The 23,731-nt window shown below is 42.5% G+C and overlaps 1 protein-coding gene across 4 annotated transcripts in view; it reads left to right on the top strand.

The window, feature by feature from the left end:
- Positions 1-23,731, top strand: part of Aplp2 (amyloid beta precursor like protein 2) — a 64,123-nt gene that overhangs the window by 28,140 nt on the left and 12,252 nt on the right. For 2 of the 4 annotated variants that reach the window (XM_051196987.1, XM_051196986.1), the window contains exons 2-11: positions 4,425-4,598; positions 5,666-5,789; positions 11,316-11,428; positions 12,844-13,031; positions 14,885-15,084; positions 16,093-16,260; positions 18,910-19,040; positions 20,140-20,214; positions 21,462-21,620; positions 22,638-22,766. In XM_051196987.1, coding sequence (XP_051052944.1) covers positions 4,425-4,598; positions 5,666-5,789; positions 11,316-11,428; positions 12,844-13,031; positions 14,885-15,084; positions 16,093-16,260; positions 18,910-19,040; positions 20,140-20,214; positions 21,462-21,620; positions 22,638-22,766 — 1,461 coding nt within the window. The remainder of the gene's footprint in view (positions 1-4,424; positions 4,599-5,665; positions 5,790-11,315; positions 11,429-12,843; positions 13,032-14,884; positions 15,085-16,092; positions 16,261-18,909; positions 19,041-20,139; positions 20,215-21,461; positions 21,621-22,637; positions 22,767-23,731) is intronic. The other 2 variants (XM_051196990.1, XM_051196989.1) reach the window with 1 other exon arrangement.

Raw genomic sequence — 23,731 nt, 5'->3', positions numbered from 1 at the left:
GTCAGTTTTTTTCCTACCTAGTTTCCTTAATGTCTTGTTGCTGGTGGCATTCACATAGTATACTCTTAGTGTTCTCACTCTGATGGCCTTACTTTTTGTAGTTAATCATAGCTTGAGAGGATTTTCTTCCTATTTGTAAAAGTTTTCATATAACTTCATAATATCCTTTCCCCCAGATTTTTTCAGATCCCACCAACCCAACTTCATGTTCTTTCTCCTAAGACAAGTATCTTGACATTTGCTAAGAACAGAATATATTTCACTTTCTTTTGATAAGAAATCTTTGATGGAATGTTTGTAGGCATATTTAAATTGTTACATTTATATTTTGAGACAGGGTTTCTGTGTATCCCTGGCCATCCTGGAACTCTTTGTAGCCCAAGCCAGCCTGGAACTCGGATCCACTGGCCTCTGCTTCCTGAGTGCTAAGATTAAAGGCGAAGTTGTTAGAAATTGTGGGTCATGAAGTTTTTGTTTTTTTTGTTTTTTTGTTTTTTTTATGTCCATTGATGTTTTGCTTGCATAAATATCTATGTGATAGTATCAGAAGCCCTGAAACTGGAGTTACAGACAGGTGTGATATGCAGGTGCAGGGAATTGAACTTGGGTTCTGGAAGGGCAGCCAGTACTCTTGACCACTGAGCCCTCTCTCCAGCCTCTTGGTCATGAAGTCTTGAACTCAACACTTGAATGGGAGTGAAAATGACATAAAGGCTCTTCAATTTTTGATTGTTTGTTTTTAAGCTGTAAAGGAAAGGACATTTGAATAAGAGTGTCTTACCACTAGGCTGTAAGCATAGATAAATGAGCAGAAACCTGCTTCACTGGTGTTTCTGAGAGCTGAACTGGGTGGAGTGCAGCTGTAAACAGTGCCTTCCCATCTAAGGGACCCTCATTTCCATTGCTGTAGGAGAAAACCCTGCCCTTGGGAGGATGCTACATAGGCTCTCCCTTTATCAGACTGTAGGGCCAGATTCGATTTGGGGCAGTAGCTTAGTGAGGAAAGAAAGAACTACTCACACATGAGTAGCTTTGAGAAGGGAGACAGCTCATGAGCTCCACCCAGTGATATTAAGGATGGATGGACTTGCTGCAGGCTCTGCCTTACGTTTTGTACATTGACTATAAATGCTTTAAGCTGCTTCAGATTATTAGGAGGACCTTCTACTATGTTGAATTCCTTTCCTTGGATAGCTGAACTCTTTCTGAGCCAAATTAATAAGATGGCATTTCTTATTAAGAATGAATTATTAAGTAAAGTGAGGCACTGGGCAAGAAAGCAATTGATGCAGTTTGTTTTCAGAGCCCTGAAAGTGCTGCCGTGTGCATAGATCACAGGGACTGGCTTAAGTGCCAACACTTGGAGGGGGGGCATTAATTTTCTTTCATAGAGGATTCCAAGTTCACAGGATCTCAGAAGTGCTGACTTGGCAGTGAAGTCCCATTTGTAACATGTTAGATTAGGAAGCAGATTGATTTATAAGTTGAAGTAATGGATGAAGGCGCAGTCGGTGCTTAAGGAAATGGAGAGCACATTAAATGAGAGCATTTCCAAGTAAAGAAGTGCAAACATCATATAACAGTGACCCTGTCACACTCTAGGTGAGGTCGGGGTATGTTTGATTAGTTGATTCTTAGATGTGGCCCACAGAGGCCTTTTATATTTCAGAGGATACTGTCTTGAGAGTCTCTCATGACCACAAGGATTAATCTTTCTGAACTCTGAAGTGAATCACTGTATCCTATTAGCTGTCTGGATTGATTCCAGTTACTCTTTTTCTTGGTGGTAACTGATGTGAGGATCTGGCTGTTTTGCTCTCTTTCCTGTTGCTTTAACCTCTGATACTTTAGACTCTTTAGGGAAGATAACACTGACCATTTCAGTGCAGAAATCAAATGCACTTACACTGATGTATTGACCTCAGTGGTTGACCCATTAACTGAGCATTTATACAGTTGAAACTCTTGTGGTCTTGTAGCCAACAACCATAATGAGTAACATGTGGAATGTAGTCCTGGCTGATGAATGCACTGGAATTGACCGTTTTTATGTCATGGCTTAGTGAGCTCACACAACTAATCAACACTTTCTTATCTATGTTCATTCTGGGAACTTAAGGGTCAGATGCTTTCCTGTGTCCTCCCAGTCGTCTGAATGATTAGATATGGCAGCCTGAACCCTATTTTATTTGTTTAGTAGCTGCCTTCAGTGTTGAAGGATTCATACAAGATCATACATGGTTGAAACATTAAGAACCCTTCATCTTTAACTTTAGTTCATTTGTAAATTCAGGAAACAGATTATTTCAGATTTGTTTTTTCCCCTTTTAAAAAGTTTTAATTTTATTTGTATGGGTGCTTTACTTGCATTTATTCACTGTGTTCATGTTTAGTGCATGCAGAGGCCAGAAGAGAATGCCCGTTGTTTTAGAACTGGAGTTATAGCTGGTTGTGAGCCACTGTGTAGGTGCTGGAATTTGAACCCATCTTTTTAACTGTTGATCCATCTCTCCAGCCCTTTGGTGTTTATTTCTTACAATGCTTAATTTATACATTAAACTTCATTATGACATGGGAAAAGCATATATTCAGTCCAGCGTGTACTCTATAGTTTTAAGCATTCACTGGGGGTCATGGGACATAACTCCATGGATAAAGGACTAATGTAACTCCAAATGCACAGATGTTCTCCAAGGACACATTGCTTGAGAGGAGCCTTGCATACTGGGCATATTGTAAATAACCTAACTTGATGGCCTCTTCTTCATTCTCCATCTCTAATCTATCACCATGTCTTGCTGTTTTCTTTCTGGGATCTTGAGTCTCTTACTGCACATCAACTTAGCCCAAGCTAGCACTATCCATGCCCTTCAGTGGGCTGAGTCCTTCCTCTGCTTACTTACAGTTCATTTTTACTCTGCAACCAGAAAAGGAATTGGGAGTGATAGCTTTGGCTTAAAAATCTCTCAGCACTTGCAGGGATGAAGGCTGAGATCCTTCCAGTGCCAGTCAATGTAGACCTGGCTGTACTGAAGGGCTGTCCTTCCTTTGTAGCATCCACACCTCCACACAAGCCTCACTTTCCTCTGGAAGCTTCCTTTATTAGTTCTCTACTCAAACTGAGGTCAGGTTCTTTTTAATGTTTTCTCAGTGCTGTGTTCTTTTCCTCTTTAGGACCATGAATCCGGTCAGTTGGTTTAGTGTAAGTTTTGACTTGACACTAGGTGGAATACTGAGGAAGTGAGGTCATGATTGTTTGCTCAGGCTTGTATACTGAGCCTTTAGCACTTTGTTAATACAGTTGTTTGGGTAACAATTTTGGAGGGGTTGTATGAGAGAATAAATAATTAGCAGTTTTAACTGTTCTCTTTTTATGTTTTGCATATGAAGAAGGGATGTGTGGCTTATATTAGAACAGACAGCAATCAGATTCGAGGCCTTCCAAGTGGGCAGTAGTAGGGTTAGAGTTCCTGAGTTCCCATTAGCTTTTCACTTCAGATACACATAGAGGTCATTTTTTAATTCTGGCATAAAACTTCTTGGGTTAAGAATTAGTTTATATAAAGTACCACAGGCCTACCATCCCAGTCATCAGGAAGCCTGAGTAACCTTGTCACAAAATAAAAATGTATGGAAGAGGCAGGGATAGAGTTCAGGCCTATCATGTGTGAGACCCTAGAGTGAATCTCCAGTACCAGAAGGGGAGAAAGAGAAAAAGTAAATATCTGAGATTATAAGACATTTTAAAAAGGAGATAACAAAAATTGGTACTGAACCATACCTATTCCTACCAACTGCTGTTAGAGACTGGCTGTCCTTTCTGATATTCAGACACTCTGACTTACCATAGGAGTCAGACAGTATAAACCTGTCCATATTTAGGGGTTAGTTTCCATAAATACAAAGTTGGATGTCCTTTTATTTGTCTTGAAATGCTTACTTTGAAATCTGAAGGGACTTCAAACTACAAATGTCTATGTGGTTTTTGATAATTATTTTATTACATTTTTTTTTCTTCTCCCTAAGGATGGGTGGCAGTTGAGTGAGCACAAGGGCCTTGACACACATGGAGGTCTGAGGACAACTTGCAGGAGTCAGTTCTCTCCTTCCATCATGTGGGTCCTGGGGATCAAACTCAGGTCATGAGGCTTGGCAACAAGAGCCTTTACCTGCTAAACCATCTTGCCAGCTTGGTGATTTCCTCCCCCCCTTCAGACCACATCAGAATATCCTACAGGATTCATACCTCAGCACCTCCATCAACCCTTTGGTTCTTCTTCAGCTTTCAGATCTTGAAGTATAATAAACAGAACTGTACTGAGTAGCTTAGCTGTAAGATGTTGATCCTGTATCAACTGTTAAATGGTTGTGCCTGTCTGCATAGCTTTTGACTAAACCTGAAACCTCTGGTTTGTCTTTGATAGGCTCTTGCAGCCAATGCTGGGACAGGCTTTGCTGTTGCCGAGCCTCAAATTGCCATGTTTTGTGGGAAGCTGAACATGCATGTGAACATTCAGACTGGGAAATGGGAGCCTGATCCAACAGGCACCAAGAGCTGCCTTGGAACAAAGGAAGAAGTTCTTCAGTACTGCCAGGAGGTAAGAGTTTTGCCAGAAAGCTAACACCCCCTTCTATTTCTGGGTCAGGGCAAGACCAAAGTACTAAAAACGGGAGCTCCAGCCCTTTGTTTCTAAATTTAGATAGTGCAAAGGTTTTGCTTGTTTGGGTTGTGAGCTCACTTCTTTGCAGAAGCTTGGTAGGTGCCTAGTTCTTTTCTAGGAAGATGGACAGCAAAATATGTGGGTTTGCATGTTCATAGAAAGCTGTCAGTATTGTGAAGGGTCCTCTAGATATGATTTAACTTAACCCTTTGCTTCAATAACAAAAGAATGTGAGCTTAACTTATGAAGTGTCACATGTAGGGCCAGGGGTGAAATATAGTTTTAATTCCATTAGCATGTACTTCATAGCCTTGGCTCCTTGGTGCTGTCTTTCACTTCAAGAGCTCAGTAATATATATATATGTATACATCCTATGTGTGAACTTGATACCCAGTCAGATCTGTTTTGTGTTGAAAACCTGCTGCATTTGCCTTAAATACAGGCTCCCCCTTTAAATGCAGTCCATGGGAGGAGTCAGAAATATGAGCTGTCAGAAGAAAACCAGCCTTTGTCCTGGAGAGAGCAGGTGCAGCCTCACATGCAGAGTGAGGCTGGAATGTACACGCTATGAAAATGATCAGGGAGCAACCACATCATTAGTGCCAAGGGACCCCATGTCCATCCTGATGAATGTGGCTAGATTGAAAAGGCCAGGTTTATTGGCCAGTTTAAAAAGTATGCTGTTGCAAAATATGGAAGCTAGATGACTCTGCTCTCCCACTGGCTAAAATTGATGGTATTCTGGAGGGGGGGGTTGACTAGAGGAAATTGGGTAATATCTGTTATAAAATAAACAGTGAGAAATAAAAAACAACAATAAAAACCCCTAATAGTTGAGTACATATATATATATATTATATATATAATATATATATATATATTTTTTGTCTTTAGAATGTAGAATAGTGTAGTAAAGCTGGAGGTTAGTGTAACATGTGGGTGGAGGCAGAAATACCTATTTACAGCAGGGTTATTGTGTGGATTTGTTGCTGTTCTTAAACAGATATATCCAGAGCTGCAGATCACAAATGTGATGGAAGCAAACCAGCCAGTCAGTATTGATAGCTGGTGCCGAAGGGACAAAAAACAGTGCAAGAGTCACATCGTCATTCCATTCAAGTGTCTTGGTAAGTGTTTTTGGTCACCTTTGAGGAGTGTTCCTTCCTATCCTTAAGTTTTGTTCCTGGTTCACGGTCAAGTATCTACATGTGTTAAAATGAAGTTTTTGGATGACTTTCTCCCTGTGGGCACCGGGGGTTTCCTTGTGTTGGTGGTAGACTTCTCTGGAATTAACTACCTCTGTGGGATGCGCCTTTCCCAGGACACCAAAGAGAAGCATTGCCCGAAAAGCCGTACAGCTCTACCCTTAACATTAGCCATTTGAAATCAATGCTCAGTAGGCTATTTGAGAAACAGTACTAAAGAGAGCAGCCAAGGAAGAGGGTCCTCTGTTTCCTACAGTTCATCCTGTTCAAATGGGCTGTTAATCACATTAGTGGTGGTTCTCAGGGAGAAGGAAAATGACTCATGGCATGTGGCCAGGTGCCAAGGCCAGATGCTGTGTGGACCTGCCATCCTGAAGTACTGAAGCTTTACCCTTGGTTATCACATTGCTGGTGCTAATGTTTAGTGCCAGCTTGAACAAAGCTTCCAGCGACAGTATGGCCCTCAGAAATAGGGTTGTTACTTAGTGACTGTATTCTTCTTAGACCTTCTTTGCCTGACCTATATGAATAACTATAGTCTGCGTGATTCAAGAACAGATTGGGTCACAAATGCTGTTATGAGTGGAACACTTGCAGTTGGTCCAAAATACATTACCACATGTGAGGGAGGTAATAACACTGACACCTGAGGAGTTCTGTAGATCTAATTTGAGCCATCTGTTAAACCTAGTACTCTCAGCTGGGTGGTGGTGATGCACACCTTTGAGGCCAGCCTAGTCTACATAGTGAGTTCCAGGATAACCAGGGCTACACAGAGAAACCCCGTCTTGAGAAACAAAACAACAACAACAAAGCAAAAATTGATTTTTCTCTCTCACTTCTGTAAATGAGAAACTCAGTCTCATAAGATGAGGTGGAGACAGAGGAAGGCCTCCAACATGACCTCTGGCTTGACTATGTGCACACACATGACTACACCACATAGACACCAGATGGGCTCACAGCATGCCAGTTCTAATATTCTATTCATGCATCATAAATAATCATCTTCATTTCTTTAAAAAATAAGTTTGAAAAGATACAATTTATGTGCTAAATAATCTACCCATTTTTAAGGATTCAGCTAAATGATTTATACTTTACCAATAATGTTACATATCCATAGATAATAATTACTACTACTATTTTTTATAGTATGTATTGGGGGTCAAAGAACAACTTATAGATCTCTCCCTCCACTTTTGGGGGAGGTGTCTCTGAGATCAAACCCCACGCAACAAGCTTCTCAGTGTAAGCACCTTCACCTGTTAAGCCCACCTCACTGGCTCCTTTTAGTGAGATAGTCCTTCTGTGGCACTGACCACGCCCATTGGGGGGTGGAGCCATGGGCGGAAGTGACCTGTGGAAGGAGGTCGGAGAGAGAACCTGGAAAAGCTCTCTTGCTGGCGTGACTCGGACAGGAGAGCATCCGGTGGAATTCCCTGGTGTTCATATGTCTAGGTTGTAAGTTATTTCTCCCTGAATAAACATCTATTCAGCCTATTTGTTTATCCTGATCCTTATTTAACCACAATAGCTCCTATTGATAATTCTTTTTACATTACATGTCAAGGGTGAGACAATAAATAAAGAGTCCTATAACCATATTTACCTGGAGAGTCACAGTGGGTCCTTTGACACGTACTGAAATGAATACTGCTTATTGGAATAGAGAATATAGGAAAGAGGTTGGCTTCAACCTAGAATCTTTTAAGATGTTGTAACCTCAAGCCAGGCATGATGGCAGTACAGACAGGTGGATCTCTGTGAGTTTGAGGCCAAGCTCTGTGAATTTCAGGCCAGCCATGGCTACATAATGAGACTCTGTCTTTAAGAAAAGGAAAAGATATTGTTGCCTAGGATTGGCAATATCTCAGGCAAAAAAGCACTTGACATGGGACCTATAGTGTGAGAAAAGAAGCCACTACCAAAAGTTGTTTTTGTCTGCCGCACATACTTACTCTTTCATACAAAGTAATAATAAATACATACATTTTTCAAAGTCAAGTGTGGTGGTATACAGCTTTAATCATAGCTCTTGGGAGGCAGAGGCAAGAGAATCTCTCTTGAATTTTAGGCTAGTCTGGTATTCATAGTGAGTTTCAGGACAGCCAGGACTATGTGGAGAGACCCTGTCTCAAACAAAACAAACAGACAAACAAACAAAAGGAAAAAAAAAACCCCACTGTGTAGTAAATCTGAAGGCGATGAAGAGAACAGATGAGAAGTAGCTATATATTGATTAGACATCTCTGTTAATTGGTTTGGATATCCTAGAGTTCTTACCTCTCTGTCTTTTTTTTCTTTTTAAGATTTAACTTAATTAGGTATGGGAGTAATGTACACATGAGTACAGGTGGCCATGGAAGTCAGAGGCGTCTGTTCCCTCTAGAGCTAGAGTTGCACATGATTGTGAGCCAGCAGATTTGGGAGCTGGGAACTAAACTCAGGTCTTCTGTAAGAGCAGTTTACTCTTGACCACCTCTCAAACCCACCTCTGTCTTCTTTGTTCTATATGTATGGATGGTGTGTGTGTGTGTGTGTGTGTGTGTGTGTGTGTGTGTGTGTGTGTGTGTGTGTGTATCACCTTTGTGGCTGGTTCCTCTTTCAGAGGCCAAAAGAGGGAATCGGATTCCCTGGAAATAGAGTTATAGACAGTTGTGAGCCACTGTGTGGGTGCTGAGAATTGAACCTGAGTCCTATGGAAGAGCACAGTTTCCTTGAAGGCTGGGTCATCTCACGAGCCCCCTCCTCCATTTTGTTATGTTGTGGCCATTCTGTGGATTTGAAAGTTGAATGTGTGTTTGGGTCTGTCCACACACCGTGTCCTAAGCAACACAGGGAGAGTCTTTTGTGCCCTCCTACTGTGGGTTGATGCTTGCGTCTTACTGTATTTTGCAATTGTATATAAAAAGGTAGAGGTTGCAAATTGAAATGCATTAATTCTTACTGTATACAGGTTCTACCTTGCCTAGGTCTGGAGGATCCTGAAAGACAGCACCATTCTAGGGAGGCTACTTACTGCTGAAACTTTTGAGAAAGGCACACGCTTCACCCCCACCCCCTTCTATTGCTGTGAAGAGACACAATGACCATGGCAACTCTTATAAAAGAAAGCATGTAATTGGGCTGGGCTTAACAATTTGAGAGGTTTATTCCTTTAGCATCGTGTTTGAAAGCATGGCCTCACACAGGAAGATATGGTGCTGGAGAGGAGCTGAGAGTTTGACATTCCCATCACCAGGCAGGAAGGACCTCAAAGCTCATCTCCAGTGGCACACTTTCTCCAACAAGGCTACTCCTTCCCATCCTTTTCAAGTGGTGCTCTTTCTGATGACTAAGTATTCAAATATATGAGCCTATGGGGGCATTCTCATTCAAACCATCACAGCCTGCTTGGTAGATCAGTACCTCTCCTTTTCTTAACTGACAGGGTAGCTTGAAGGACCCAAGTGTGTTGTCAGAACTAGAACTGCTCATGGTTCTGTATAGTCTTTTTCAGAGATAAATCATACACAGTATGTGTATATACTGTGGCTATGCATTCTCTCATTCTCCTTTTTCTTTTCTTTTTTTTTTCTTTTTCTTTTTTCTTTTTTTTTTTAAGGCAGGGTTTCTGTATATAGCTCTGGTTATCCTGGAATTCCTTCTGTGGACCAGGCTGGCCTCGAACTCACAGAGATCCACCTCCGGGTGGCCTCTGTTAACTCGTAGATCTGCCTACATCTGAGTCCAGAGTGCTGGGATTAAAGGTGTGTGCCACCACACCTGGCCTCACTTTGTTTCTTGTTGTACTCTCCACACCTAATCTCCGGCTAGCTTGTTTGCTTTCCCATATTCCTTACTCAGTCTTTGCCCTAGCAAAGAAAGAACACATAGCTCCTCTTATTTTATCCCACTTAGACCCTGTATGAGTATATCAGTCATCTGGAAATGAGTTACTGGGGCCACCCTTACATGGCCTAACCAGTCTCTGAGCAGTAATTCAGTCTCTCTTCCCTCTCAGAAAATTGATAAACATATCTAAATATTTGAATTAGTAATAAAATTAATCTTCACAGCCATCTTCCCATCTGTGTAACATTGAAGGAGCTTCTACCACTGGATGTGAAAGCAAGCCAGACTTCCTTCCATCCCTCCGAAGTTGAGACCTAAAGAGAAAGAACTAGCAGTGAGCACCTTGACCCTTTGCCTGAGGCAGGGTTTCTCTATGTAGCCGTAACTGTCCTAGAACTAGCTTTGTAGATCAGGCTGGATTTGAACTCACAGAGATCTGCCTGCCTTTGTCTCCTGAGTGCTGGGAATAAAGGTGTGCACCATCATTGCCTTGCCCACATATACTTGTTGCTAAACCATTTGAAGTAAATGGGGCCATTGAAACAGCTCACTTCTAAAACAGCTTAAGCTTGCTTCTTCCTTCCTTCCTTCCTTCCTTCCTTCCTTCCTTCCTTCCTTCCTTTCTTCCTTCCTTTCTTTTGAGGCAGGGTTTCTCTGTGTAATCCTGGCTATCCTGTTCTGTAGATAAGACTGACTTTGAACTCACAGAGATCCTCCTGCCTCTGCCTCCCCAATGCTGGGATTAAAGGCAAATAGTAGGAAGAGAGTTTGACATTGGGGCTGGCTTGACCATCGGAGATCTCACAGCCCCTCCTCCCCCCTTACATCTACCCCTGCCCCATGACACACTTCCTCCAACAAGGCCACATCTCTCTTAATAGTGCCTACTGGGGGACATTTTCATTCAAACCATCACATTTAATACACTATTCTTGGGGTCTGGAGAGGTGGTTCACTCACCAGTTAAGAACACTTGCTGCTTTTGGTAGAAGACCAGAGTTCAGTTCCCAATAACCATGTTAGATAACTCAAAACTGCCTGTAACTCTAATTGCAGGAAATCTATGGTCACCTACATACCTGTGCATATACACGTACTCAGTAAAAGATACATTCAGATTTTTTTTGAAGTCTTTAAAATATAGAATAGCTCTGAATTTTAATTTGTTTTATTAGAATAGCATTCTAATAATTTTTGGCAGAAATACTCTTAGGACATTGTCCTTAATTGAAACATTATCTTGGTTACCAGGTTTTGGCAGTTTCACCTTGTAAAGGTTCCTTCTGATTTCTTAAACTTTTACTTGTATCACTTGTTCTAACAGTTGTGTGTGGCAAGTTTCAGCATACCAGCCATAAGGAGTGGTTATATGTGGACTTGAGGTGATTGTGGAGGGTGATCCTGCCTACATTTCCCCAGAAATGTATTGCTGTAGTTCCTGTACAGGATGTAGCTAGGAAATGCTACTGCAGAGTTCTCCTGGTGCCTGGCTGTGCAGGTGTCAATGTACACCTTATTAGGAGGATCTTTCCTGAAGACTGTTTGTGCCCTGAATCACAACCAGATTTGCTTCTGACAAAGTCTTTTTTTCTCCCCCTCCCCCACCCCCAGTGGGTGAGTTTGTTAGTGATGTTCTGCTAGTCCCAGAAAACTGCCAGTTTTTCCACCAAGAGCGGATGGAGGTGTGCGAGAAGCACCAGCGCTGGCACACCGTAGTCAAGGAGGTAAGGACGCTTGTGAGACAGGCAGCTGCCTTTCTCAGAGGAGAACATTCCTGTTCCACCCACATCGTGTTTCTTAGTTACTTTCATTTGTTTTTAAACAGAGTCTTGATGTAGAGTTCAGGCTGACCAGGAACTCATCACAATCCTCTGGCTTTAGCCTCTCTCTCTCTGGAATTCAGAGGGTTGCATACTGTCACACCTAGGTATTTCGGTGTTAAAATACCTAGGAGGAGGCTGGAGAGTGAGGACTCAGTGGTTACAGGTGCTTCTTGCCCTCCCAGAGGACCTGTGTTCGGTACCCAGCATCCACATCCAGTAACTCACAACCACCAGTAACACCAAGTCTCTGGGATCTGATGTCTTCATCTGGCCTCCACAGGCACCTGAATATATGTGGTAAACACATAAATAAAAATAATTTTAAAAAATACTTGCAGAAGAATAGCTGTTTTTGTACAGAAGTAGAACATGAGCAGGCCTGGTTCCTAGAGTTTAAACTGTTAGTGAGCCAGGGAGATAAACTGGTGGCCGAACTCTTGCACAGCATGTTTGAAATCTTGGGTTTCATTTATTCCTAGTACTGACAAAAAGGAACAGAAATACTTTAATGGCATTTCCTTCTTCATTTGGGCTGGGATATAGCTTAGTAAAAGAGCATTTGTCTAGCATGTGCAAGTCACAGAATGGGGTGGGGGAGAGTTCAGACAGTTGATAATGTATGTATGCCAATAGCAAGGCTCCCAAGAAGGCATCCTCACCCCTAAGGTCAGGGCAGAAATAGCCAACTCCAGACAATCTAGGTATATGCACGCACACAAACACAGCAAGGTAAGCTTAGGTGCCACTTCACTCTTGTGGCAGGGAGAAACACTCTTTCTTGCTCTGATCCTTCAGTTTTATTTGTTCTCCGTTTTGTCTTTGGTCAGATTCTTAAGTAGTGACTATCCCAGAAACAATGGCTTTGAACAGACTTAAGTGTTGTTAATTCCTGAAACTCTTTAAAGTATTCCTTAGATCTTAAGTTTGGTCTTTCAGTTTTGGCTCAGATGAGGTTATAAATTAAGTAAAAACTTCAAGTTTTGTTTGGTTTTGGTTTTGGTTTTTGAAGACAGGGTTTCTCTGTAGCTTTGGAGCCTGTCTTAGAACTCACTCTGTAGACCAGGCTGTCCTGGAACTCACAGAGATCTGTCTCTGCCTCTTGAGTGCTGGGATTAAAGGCGTGCACCACCACCATCACCACCTGGCTCAAGTTTTCTTAAAATGATAGCATGATAAATTTTTGACAGAACAGTTATATCCAGAAAAGAGTGAATTACCACCTAGTTTTGATAAGGATTTGTTTTGGGTGAAGCTAGGGATCCAGGGAGCTTATGAAAATGTACTGATGTAGTAGTTGGTCTGTGGGTTTCTTCTAGGCATGTCTGACTGAGGGGATGACCTTATATAGCTATGGCATGCTGCTGCCCTGTGGGGTAGACCAGTTCCACGGCACTGAGTATGTGTGCTGCCCTCAGACAAAGATTGTTGATTCTGACTCTACTATGTCCAAAGAGGAGGAGGAAGAGGAGGAGGATGAAGAGGAAGACTATGATCTCGATAAAAGGTAAAGTTCCTGGTTTTGTTTGATTGGTGACTTTGGGGGTTGGTCCCCTTTTTTCCTTGAAGTCTGTTGGCCACCACTCCAAGAGGACAAAGGGGCAGAAACGATGGTGGAGAGCTTTGTAGGGCTTCTGAACACAGTGGAAAAAGCTTCCCAGGGAGACATCAACTTTATTCCAGAGTGAGGGGGGAGATATAAAGGATGGAAACAGTGGGTGGGGCATCACCTAATTTGCATTAAACAGCATGTTCCTATCTTAAAGCTCCTAGTAGTAGTCTTAGTTATATGTGGAAGCATAGTCCTTTCCTATAGCTCCTAGCACAATGTCTAATTACTGTATCGGCAGCAGAGAGAAAGCTTCTGTAGAGAACTGTGCCAAGGGTCACATTAGATAAAGATCCAGGCCTACAGATATTCTCCAGATATGGTCAGATAGAGCATAGGAAGCCCCTCCTCTGTGTGAGTTAGGGGTGGGGATCATCTTCCATGTTGCTGAGCTCAGCTGCCAGGCCATGGTAGACTGTATCCGCTGACCAGCAGGACCTCCCAACAAGGGTTGTGGGGTACATGTATGTTTGTGAGGCAGGGGTCTATATAGCCCTAGCTGGCCTCTAATTATTTGTACAGACCAGATTAGCCTTGAACTAGTGATCTGACTGCCTCTGTCTCCAGAGTTCTGGGGATAAAGTTCTGTGACACCATGGCTGGCCAGTTTTTTTGCCCTTCTGTTAAAAGTGGCTGTTGGTTCCTCAATGCTGGATAAGGTAAGGTTGGTGTCTTAGTTGGTTTTCTATTGCTATGATAAAACCCTGACCAAAACCAACTTGGGGAGGAAAGAGTTTTTTCACTGTGCAGCTTTATCAGCCCTTCATGAAGGGAGTCAGGAACCTTGAGGCAGGAATTAAACAGAGATCATGAAGGAGTACTGCTTACTGGCTTATTCAGTTTGCTTTTTTACGTACCTCAGGCCCACCTGGTGTAGGGTGACACCACCCACAGTGGACTAGGCCCTTCCAAAGCAATCATTAATCAAGAGAAACACCCTGCAGACTAGGCTACAGGCAATCTGGCCGAGGCATTTGCTGGAGGCATTTTATCAATTAAGGTTTCTCTTCCCAGAACTCTGGCTTGTGTCTGGTTGACAAAACAACAACAAAAAATCCCAGTAATAGGGACAATGTGTACCCCCTTGTTCTGAATTTCATTCAGCTTGCTTTTATTTTAGTCATAACCTGAATATATGAAAACCTGTGACTTTTGTCTTTGTATTGCAACATCATCATTATTATTATTATTATTATTATTATTATTATTATTATTATTATTGAGACAGGGTTTCTCTGTGTAGCCCTGACTGTCCTGGAGCTTGCTCTGTAGACCAGGCTGTCTTTGAACTCAGATCCTCCTTCCTCTACCTCCCAGGTGCTGCGATAAAAGGTGTGCACCACCATCATTTTGCCACATTATTGTTTTAAGATTTATTTATCGATGTCATTTTTTGTGTATGAGTGTTTCACCTGCACTCATGTGTGCACCACTTGTGAGAGCACAATCCCTTGGGACTGGAGTTAGAGATACATGGCTGTGAGTCTCCATGTAACTGCTGGGAATTGAACCCGGGTCCTCTGCAAGAACCATCACCAGTCCCTGGACCACATTATTTCCCATAGGTTGATGCAATCTGTATTTACTAACTTCTTTTTTGCTAATAAAGCTGGGCTGAGGGCTTTGGTCACAGTTACATGTGAGATGAGCTGATTTCCTGTCTCTATTTTTGTGTTTCAGAATAGGGAAGGGAATTGTGTTTTGTGCATAGAAATTGGTACTAACCTTCCTTTTTGGCTTATGGCCCCTAGTGAATTTCCTACTGAAGCAGATTTGGAAGATTTCACAGAAGCAGCTGCAGATGAGGAGGATGAGGAGGAAGGGGAAGTGGTGGAAGACCGTGATTACTACTATGACTCTTTTAAAGGAGATGACTACAATGAGGAGAACCCAACTGAACCCAGCAGCGATGGCACTATTTCAGACAAGGAAATTGCTCACGATGTTAAAGGTAACTCAGTATAAAGCCTCGGCTTTAAAATCCACATGGTTCTTTGCTTGGAAGTTGTGTTGTTCTCATCCCTCACCATGGGTAAGTCTCAGAAGGCAAAGCAACGTCTGCACCATCAGGAATGCAGCTTTGTCTAGTGTGGCAGTGGGGCTGTCAGCATGAGCAGCTGGGCAGGTCCATGAGAGACTCAGAGTGGAACCAGAAAGCAGAATTTGGCACTACAAGGTACTGATTAGAAAATAAGAAGCAGCAACTCTTAGGAGTTTTCCACGGCCTGCTTAAAATGTGCTGTCTGTCATCCCAGGGGCAGCTCCTCCTCTATTGCTGCTCAGGAACCAGCTTTCTAGGAGGAAATGACTCCTAGTTGGGTTTTCCTTCCTTCTTTGTGTTCTTGTCTGTAGACTGCTCCTTCTGGCCAGGCCTTTGTAGTGAGTGGGTAGGATAAAATTGAAAAAAGAGAAGGCTATGGTAGTTCCAGAGCCATTACATACAATCACTGCAGACAGTATGTTTGAAACCATGTAAGATCTGAAGCATCAGGATGTGACTAGAGGAAAACACTTGTCTAGAAGTGTTTGCTCAGGAGATTATGACTGTGGAAACACTGATCCCTTCAGGTGCTTTAGTCCTTGCTGCAGATATTACCACTTAAAATGGCCTTTCCACTCAGGTTGACTCCTTTGATCCTAGCAGCCATCAGAACAAACAAAGTAGGTACCTGTCACCACTGCACAGATCAGAAGTGTGAGGCTCACAAATAGATCCTCTGTCAGCCTGTGGTATTAATCTAGACTCAGTGCAAAGCACCAGAAAAGTCAAGTTATCTTTCTCCCCAAATGTCTTCATGCCATGAAAGTGACTCTGTCCGCTGTATTGGAGGTGAGGTTGGTCAGGTCAGGTCTTTGAAGGGCAGTTGTGGCTCCCACCTTGCCCCCTCTGGCCTTTAGCACTGTGAAGCATTCGAAGCACTGCCTCTGTCCTGCTGACACTCTGACCGTTTTCACACAGCTGTCTGCTCCCAGGAGGCGATGACGGGGCCCTGCCGGGCTGTGATGCCTCGTTGGTACTTCGACCTCTCCAAGGGAAAGTGCGTACGCTTTATATATGGCGGCTGCGGCGGCAACAGGAACAATTTTGAGTCTGAGGATTATTGTATGGCTGTGTGTAAAACGATGAGTAAGTCCCGCCTTGTGGTGGCCCTGCACAGCAGTGCCGTCCTGTCCAGCCTTCTGTCTCTCCTGGCCGCCCTTGTGACCGCATCTATGTCATGTCTATGCTGACTCGGGTGTTTGCTGTCAGTCGTTTCCCCCACATCTTTGTGCTTTCTAGGCCAAGGCTTTGCTTTGCGTTCCTGTTGGTAGTCATGAGCTCAGTTTCTGCTGTCCTGTGTTCCCTGTGTGTCTACTGATGGTTGGTATTAGTAGTTGGTATTGGTGCAGTGGGTGGCACAACCAGGGGCTTGTTCTCCCTCATGGGCCTTGGAGTCTAGGCTGTGGGGTGGGAGTTAGTATCAGTAGGGAAGGCAGCTGTGTCCTCTGGTCATCTGCTGTTGAGAGGTGCCATGGAGCAGTTACATGATAGCACCAAGGGCTGCTCAAGCATGTGCCTTAGGCCTTGCCCCTTGTTCCATCTCTGACTAACCTGTTGCTGACCCCTGCTGTGTGCTGCCTGTTAGGACACTGCCATCAAAAGGATTGGCAACAGGAATACTTGTGGGATTCCAGAGTACTGAAATACTTTACTTTGTGCACTCTAGTGGAGCGTTGTGCCCCAAACCTCTTGACTCAGCTTTGCTGGTATTGTGGTCACAGGCGTTTTGCAGGGCTCTAGGAAGCAAGTACACTCCTGATTATGTGGTTTTGGTTTCAGAGGAAGGACAGTGCTTTAGTTGAGTTGGGCTGATGTTAACAGGGAAAGTTTTTTTTTTTTCTCATAGCTACTACTTTCCTTGTTAATAAGGCCCTGTCTTGTAGTGTTAATTTATGTGCTAGGAAAATCTTCAGACCAGGCAATTTCCCTTGGTTCCTGCTCTGGAACTCATCATGCTGCCTGTCTTGTGTTTGCTGTAGCTTCTGATAGGTTTTCATTTGGATATCTTCAGATTTTCTTCTTCCCCTACCCAAAGATGTTTAAGATCTAGTATGATGTGCTTTTATTGTGTCCATTCCAGCTACATTGGGGGAAGGCTGTTTTTATTTAGTAGTCCTGAAAAGGTTTTAAAAAATGAGCCATGTGAATTTCCATCCATAATTTATCGAGGATTTAGAGATAAGAATTCCATGATGTTTACTGCTTTTAAAAATAACTCAGCTAAGGATTTACAAAACATTGTTTTGGGCTAACACTTAAGGAATTGAGGCCCTTTAATGATCTCACTGAATGTGGAGATACTCTGTACCCAAAGTCAGACAGGGCTTTGAAACAAGTTGAAGGTTCCTGGGAGACTCTGCTGAGGAGAAGCAGTTGTGTTTTGTGTACGTCAGCGTCCTCATCTGGAGAGCCTTAAAGACTATAGGTAACTGGGTTTTTGTGATCACGCTGTGTCTTTTAAGGTGGCTGAGGTGAGTGGGTAGGTTGACCTGTCTGTCATGATTCTGACCTGCACTTGATATCTCTAGAAGGAAGTCTCCAGAATGCTGTGCTTTCCCTTTTTAGCTTCTAGGACTGTTCAGATGCACTGTTTTCTTCCAGCCTAGAGACGGAAACCATCCACACAGCATAAAAGCCTTTATACTTCTGATGTGTGTTGCTGATGACTGTGTATAGAGTGGCACAAATAGATTTTAAATTCTTCACTGAACGTTGAAAAAATGCCAGAGGAATATGTTTTACTAAGAAACATACTTATTGTAATTTAATTCATTTGAAAGTTAGATACTAAGATCCCTTTTTCAAATCACAGAGAAACGAAGTATCAAAAGATTACAGTTATAAGTCTTACCTAAATTAAAAGTGAGCAGGAAAATGGCTTCTGATGAAGCTAGTGGAGTGGCTGGCTGATTTGTAGCCTTTTTTATTTCTATCATTTTCATGCCTATTCTCTGCATTACAATAGAGCAAACTTGTCCCCATGTAATAATCATGCCTTGGGGGCCATAACAGCTCATGCCTAAGCAGCAGTGAGGTAAGAGGGTTCTGTTTTCCTGGATCTGTGCTCTGGAGAATCAGTGTCAGTAAGACCAAAGCAGCCTCCCATCAGTACAAAATGTCCTTATTAAATAAATTTAGTTTACCTTCGTTAGCCTTGCAACTAGACAGAGTCCTAAGAATCCTTGAGCGATGCTGAACTAGAGTGGTTTGGACTTTGCCCACTCAGCCTATATGCAAAGAAATGCACATTTGAACCAATTTCCCCAAATTAAGCCCAAAGAGACTGGAAACTCTTCCTTAAAATTAGTGGAGATGGAGACCTTTGTGGAGATGTCTCCATGAGGTCTGATTTCAGCCCTGGTTTTCATTTAGATACCACTAGCAAGAAACAGTAGGGTGGCATTTTTCAGGTTTTTATGTTTCAAGCTCTGAAGGGAAGATTGTAGAAGCAGCCATCTCCCTTTGTCCTACAGTCCTCGGTAAATGCCTTGTGGGTGCTGAAGATGCTAGGGCTTTGGGCTGCCAATAAGTTGCTGTATTAACATGGACTGACATGGTTAGTGAATATTATACTAAGAAGATTGCCCAGTGCAATCTAGCACTGGAGTCTTGGCAGGCCATGGCACCCTGTACTTTGTAGCAAAGCCACAAGACTAATCAGGTCCATCCTGTGGGTCCTGTGCTTGACTGTCTGCCTGACTCCCCGAGACAACTCCCTCTGTGACTCTGTTTCAGTTCCCCCAACTCCCCTGCCAACCAATGATGTTGATGTATATTTTGAGACCTCCGCGGATGATAATGAGCACGCCCGCTTCCAGAAGGCTAAGGAACAGCTGGAAATTCGGCATCGCAATCGGATGGACAGGGTAATGGTGTTTGTATTGCTTTTGTCTGTGGTGCTAGTGATTGGGTCAGGACTTGATGCAAGTACTATGCAAGGCAGAATTTTACAGTTGAAAAGAGGGACATTGCTGGCTAAAATGCCATGAGGTCCTGGGGAACTACCTCAGTGAACAAACCCCTTTTCTCCACCTACTGTCTCTCATGTATTGAAATCATGTTCAGTGGTGTTACAGACACTTCTGAACATGACCTGTACTGGTACTTGCTTGTTAACTCTTTTGCTACTGCTGATTTAAAACTTTTATTTTTAAAAATCCATTGTTTTTGTCACTGTCAAAATTGAAGACGGGTTATGAAATTATAAAAATAGATGAAGTGAAACAGTCATTAATACTTTCTCATGTGCTGAAGGAAGATTCTAAGTTTCGGGAACATTTGTTTACTTGGAAGTTAAAGTGGGGGATCCTAGTGCATCCTCCTGTCAGGGTCGTGCTTAGTCTAACCTAAGTTAGCCTTGCCTGGGGTCTTAGGGTGTAGTTTAGTTCAGAGAGTGCTTGCCTGACATGCATAAAGCCCTGGGCTCAGTCCCAAGTACCATCTAAAACAGGCTAGAGGGGACTCACCTGCTATTCCAGCACTGGGAAGGAGGTAGCAGGAAGATCAAAACTTGGAGGTCATCCTCGGCTACACCTAGAGCTTGAGGCCAGCTTGAGCTATATAAGAATGTCTCAAAACAACAATAAAAGAAGGAATTAGTTGTTGGGCTTGTGTGCCACTCTTGTATCTTATATGCTGGATTTATTCTTAGCAAAATGCTCATTATTTTATATTCACATCGGTTCTGATAAAATTAGGTATTATAGTTTTTAATGATGGGGGAATAAGTATAAGAGTAACTTGCCCAAGGTATGTATAACAAGGAGATTATGGAGTCGAGGTTATGTTTGGACAAGACCGAGGCCTGGACATTTCTGAGTAACAATCTGACCTCAGGGATCATGTGACGCGGTTTCCTTTTGCACAATTTCCGGCATTGGATTCAGTACCCATCAGTATTTTTAGAAGATGGGGAAGTTGTTTCAAAGACTTATTCTCTGATGAGTGTTTTGATCTTTGTTCTAGGTAAAAAAGGAGTGGGAAGAGGCAGAGCTTCAAGCCAAGAACCTCCCCAAGGCAGAGAGACAGACCCTCATTCAGGTAGGGTGCTTTCTCAGGGCAAAGGGAACCAAGGGTCCATTGTGACCTGCTGAAAATACAGTCAGGGCCAAACTCCCAGGGAATTTGATTTAACGCCTCCTTCTAGTCTAGGACTTAAATTACAAGGAAGTTGTCTCTCTACCGCCCCCCCTCCTGCCTTCCCCATTTAGTATTCACCAGTAGTATTGCCTGTCTGTGATAGAAAGAAACCAAACCCTCTCCCAGAGCACACCTAATTTGTGCAGGAAGTAACCATGGCTTAGCTGTTGGTTAATTCTGCTTTCCTGGCAAAAGCCATCTGTCATCTTGTTCATGGGCTGTGACTTTGTTTTTCAGTATTGCTGGATTAAAAAGAAAATGACAGACTCATTGACAAGCCAAAAGGCAGAAAACACAGCTCTTTAATGCAGGTTTATTCTTAACTGTAAAAATGTAACCTCAAAATCCTATCAACAGATTTGTTGCTATTGTAAACCTTCAGTAGACTGGAGGGGTTAGCAATAGAAAAAGCAATCCATAAGACTGGTTTGGTTTTGAAAAATGGGTTAAGTTATTGCTTTAATTTTTTTGTGGATGGGAGAGTTGAACAAAGACCCCCACCAAGACTAAGCACACATTTTAAAAATCAGTATATTACCTGGTGAGCTGTCTCCTCATCACTGATATGTTTCCTGGAGGACCTTGGCTTTTTTTTTTTTTTTTTTTTCATCAGTCACTCAAAATCTCAGAGCTTTAATTCTTATACAAATAATTTCATCTTCTATAGGGATATTTGATTCAGCAACCTCAAGCTGCCAGTAAACGTGACTAGGCAGCTCACAGATACTGTTCCCTTCACAGCTCTAGTAGGTATGATTCAGTGTGAGCCAGCACATTACTGAACTGTGTTTCAAAACATGTCCTGTTAGTTACTGGCTTCAGGATTTAGAAATTGGTGTCATATTAGAGCATGGAAAAGATGACAGTGAACATTGGAAAACCAGATGTGGAAATTGCCAACCAACCTAGTAATTTAGCTGCAGAAACTTGAGAGTCCCTCTAACACAGAAATGTAAAAAAATTTTTTTAATGTATAGAAGCATCCTAATAGAAGTCAGAGATAATGCCACTCTGAATATGTTACTGTCTTGCAGAAACACAGGCACTAGGCAAAGAAAAGCATTAAGTCCTGAGGGTGCTTGCATAAAGACTGTGCATACTTAGCACCTACTGGTGCCGTGAATTATGTGTGTTCTTTCTTGGCTTAGCATTTCCAAGCTATGGTTAAAGCTTTAGAGAAGGAAGCGGCCAGTGAGAAGCAGCAGCTTGTGGAAACCCACTTGGCCCGAGTGGAAGCCATGCTGAATGAACGCCGACGCATAGCTCTGGAGAATTACCTGGCTGCCCTGCAGTCTGACCCACCTCGGGTGAGTTGGCGTCAGAGCGAAATCGTAGAAAAGCCATGTTCTTACTGTTCCTGTTTAAAGTATGCACTTAATGGAACTCCAGTGTACTGCATACAGCTTGGTGAAAAATTAGATTTTTATGATGAGTTTTGACAGACTTGAAGGGAAAGATTAGAAAAGCAGAGGAACTGAGTCTAGTGTCTGGATATATGAGCTTGGTACCGTTCCATCACAGTGTGCCTGCATATGCCACCTGTAATATACAAGTGGGTGAACATAATTTACACAAATCTTCTGTTGTCCCTTACTTTCAAAGAAGGAAAACATGCCAGTTCTATTCAAATTAACACTGTGAAGGAAAGGGAAAGATGTGGGCAGTGGTGGTGCACACTTGTAATCTGAGTGAGGCAGAGGCAGGGGAGTCTCAATCTTGGGGCCAGTAAAGAAGGAAAGAGGTAAAATAATTCATAATGGAACTCTTGACTAAATGGCCTCAAGCTTTTTTTTTTTTTTAATGCTTGAATCGAATCTGTCTTGCTTTGAGAGCCATATAGAAAGTACTAGACAGGATGCTGGTGAGATGGCACAGGATAAAGGCGTGTGCTGCATAAGCCTGACAACCAGAGTTCAATCTCCTGAGCCCATATAAAGGTGGAAGAGGAGAGCAAGGTCCACAGAATTGCGCATTGGCCTTTATGTGCATGCTGTGGTCTGTCCTCCCCACTCGTGCACTCGGAAGCACACGTACTAATAAATTTGTCTTAAGAAGTATTTGACAGAAGAATGTTTGTGTCCTTCTTGATTGAGCCATGAAGTCTCTCTCTATAGTGACACAGAAAACCACCTAACTCACTATTTAGTTATTAAGCCACACTTGGAAAAACAAAGTATGTCACAGGAGGATTGTGAGCTATAGTATGTTTTTTTTTTAAACCAAAAAAGTTAGATCTTTACTTGTTTCCAAGTTATAATTTTTATTATAATCAAATTTGAAGCTTTTGTTTTCCTTATCTATTTTGAATTCTCTGGTCTTGGCAGCCGCATCGCATTCTGCAAGCTCTACGCCGTTATGTGCGTGCTGAGAATAAAGATCGCCTGCACACCATTCGTCATTACCAGCACGTGTTGGCTGTTGACCCAGAAAAGGCTGCCCAGATGAAATCCCAGGTAAACTAGACCGATTGCCAGCAGGTACAGATACACGCTGCTGGTTGTGCTTGTTGTTAGAAGACACATAGTACACAAATTGGGTTTTGCCAGGAAGAGATAAGCCAGTTTGCAAATCAAATTTTTATGTCAGTTAATTTCTGATTCAGCTTATCACCTGAATTAGTGTGTCAAACCCTTTTCTATGTAAATCCATTGTATGGGTCTTAAAAGTTGATCTGGGCTCCTTGGTAGAGACATTTGCCCCGTGTCTAAATCCCAGGATTTGATCTCTAGGGGCACAGAATGACACTTTACTTCTTGTTATAGCCATTGAAGTTTTTTTTTTTTTTTTTTTTTTTTTTTTATGCATATAGAGTATTTTTTATTTAATTTTATATAACAAAGTCCAATTAAATGAAAACAAACATTTATACACAATATTTGGGAATTTGGGCGTCGTTCTTTCCAAATTACTTCCTGCTGGTAAGGGGCGCTGTCTTGGGGGATTCGAAGAAGATTCAGATATCCTAGCTGTAGTCTGTAGGGCTGTTTTGTCCAGCTGTTTGGAATGTAGGATCAGCTTGTACTCTGTTTCAGGCGGTCTGGTGTGATCAAACCACATTAGTCTGGAAGGAATCCACATCTTTTCATTTTCTGTGGAAACAAAAATAGAAATCCTTTTCCCCAGTAACTTATTCTTCAACTTAAATTTTGGAGTCAAAGCATTTTTTTTTTTTTTTTTTTTTTTTTTTTTTTTTATTATTTTACATGTCGATCCCAGTTCCCTCTCCCTCCCTCCCTCCCTCCCCCCAAGCCCTCCCTCCCTCCTTCCCTCCCTTTCGCCCTCTCTACCCTCTCCCCATGCACTCTAAACACCCTCCCCTCCCAACCCCCCACCACAATACAATATGTAGGGGAATGCCATCCAGTTGGGGTCATGTAGATCTGACAGGTCCTGTGAAGTAGGGACTAGGGCTTCTCTC

Source organism: Phodopus roborovskii, unplaced genomic scaffold (genome assembly GCF_943737965.1).
Source record: "Phodopus roborovskii unplaced genomic scaffold, PHOROB, whole genome shotgun sequence".
In the NCBI taxonomy this organism is placed as follows: domain Eukaryota; kingdom Metazoa; phylum Chordata; class Mammalia; order Rodentia; family Cricetidae; genus Phodopus; species Phodopus roborovskii.
Note: the sequence above shows the minus strand (reverse complement) of the source record. Positions and strands in the feature narration are given on the sequence as shown.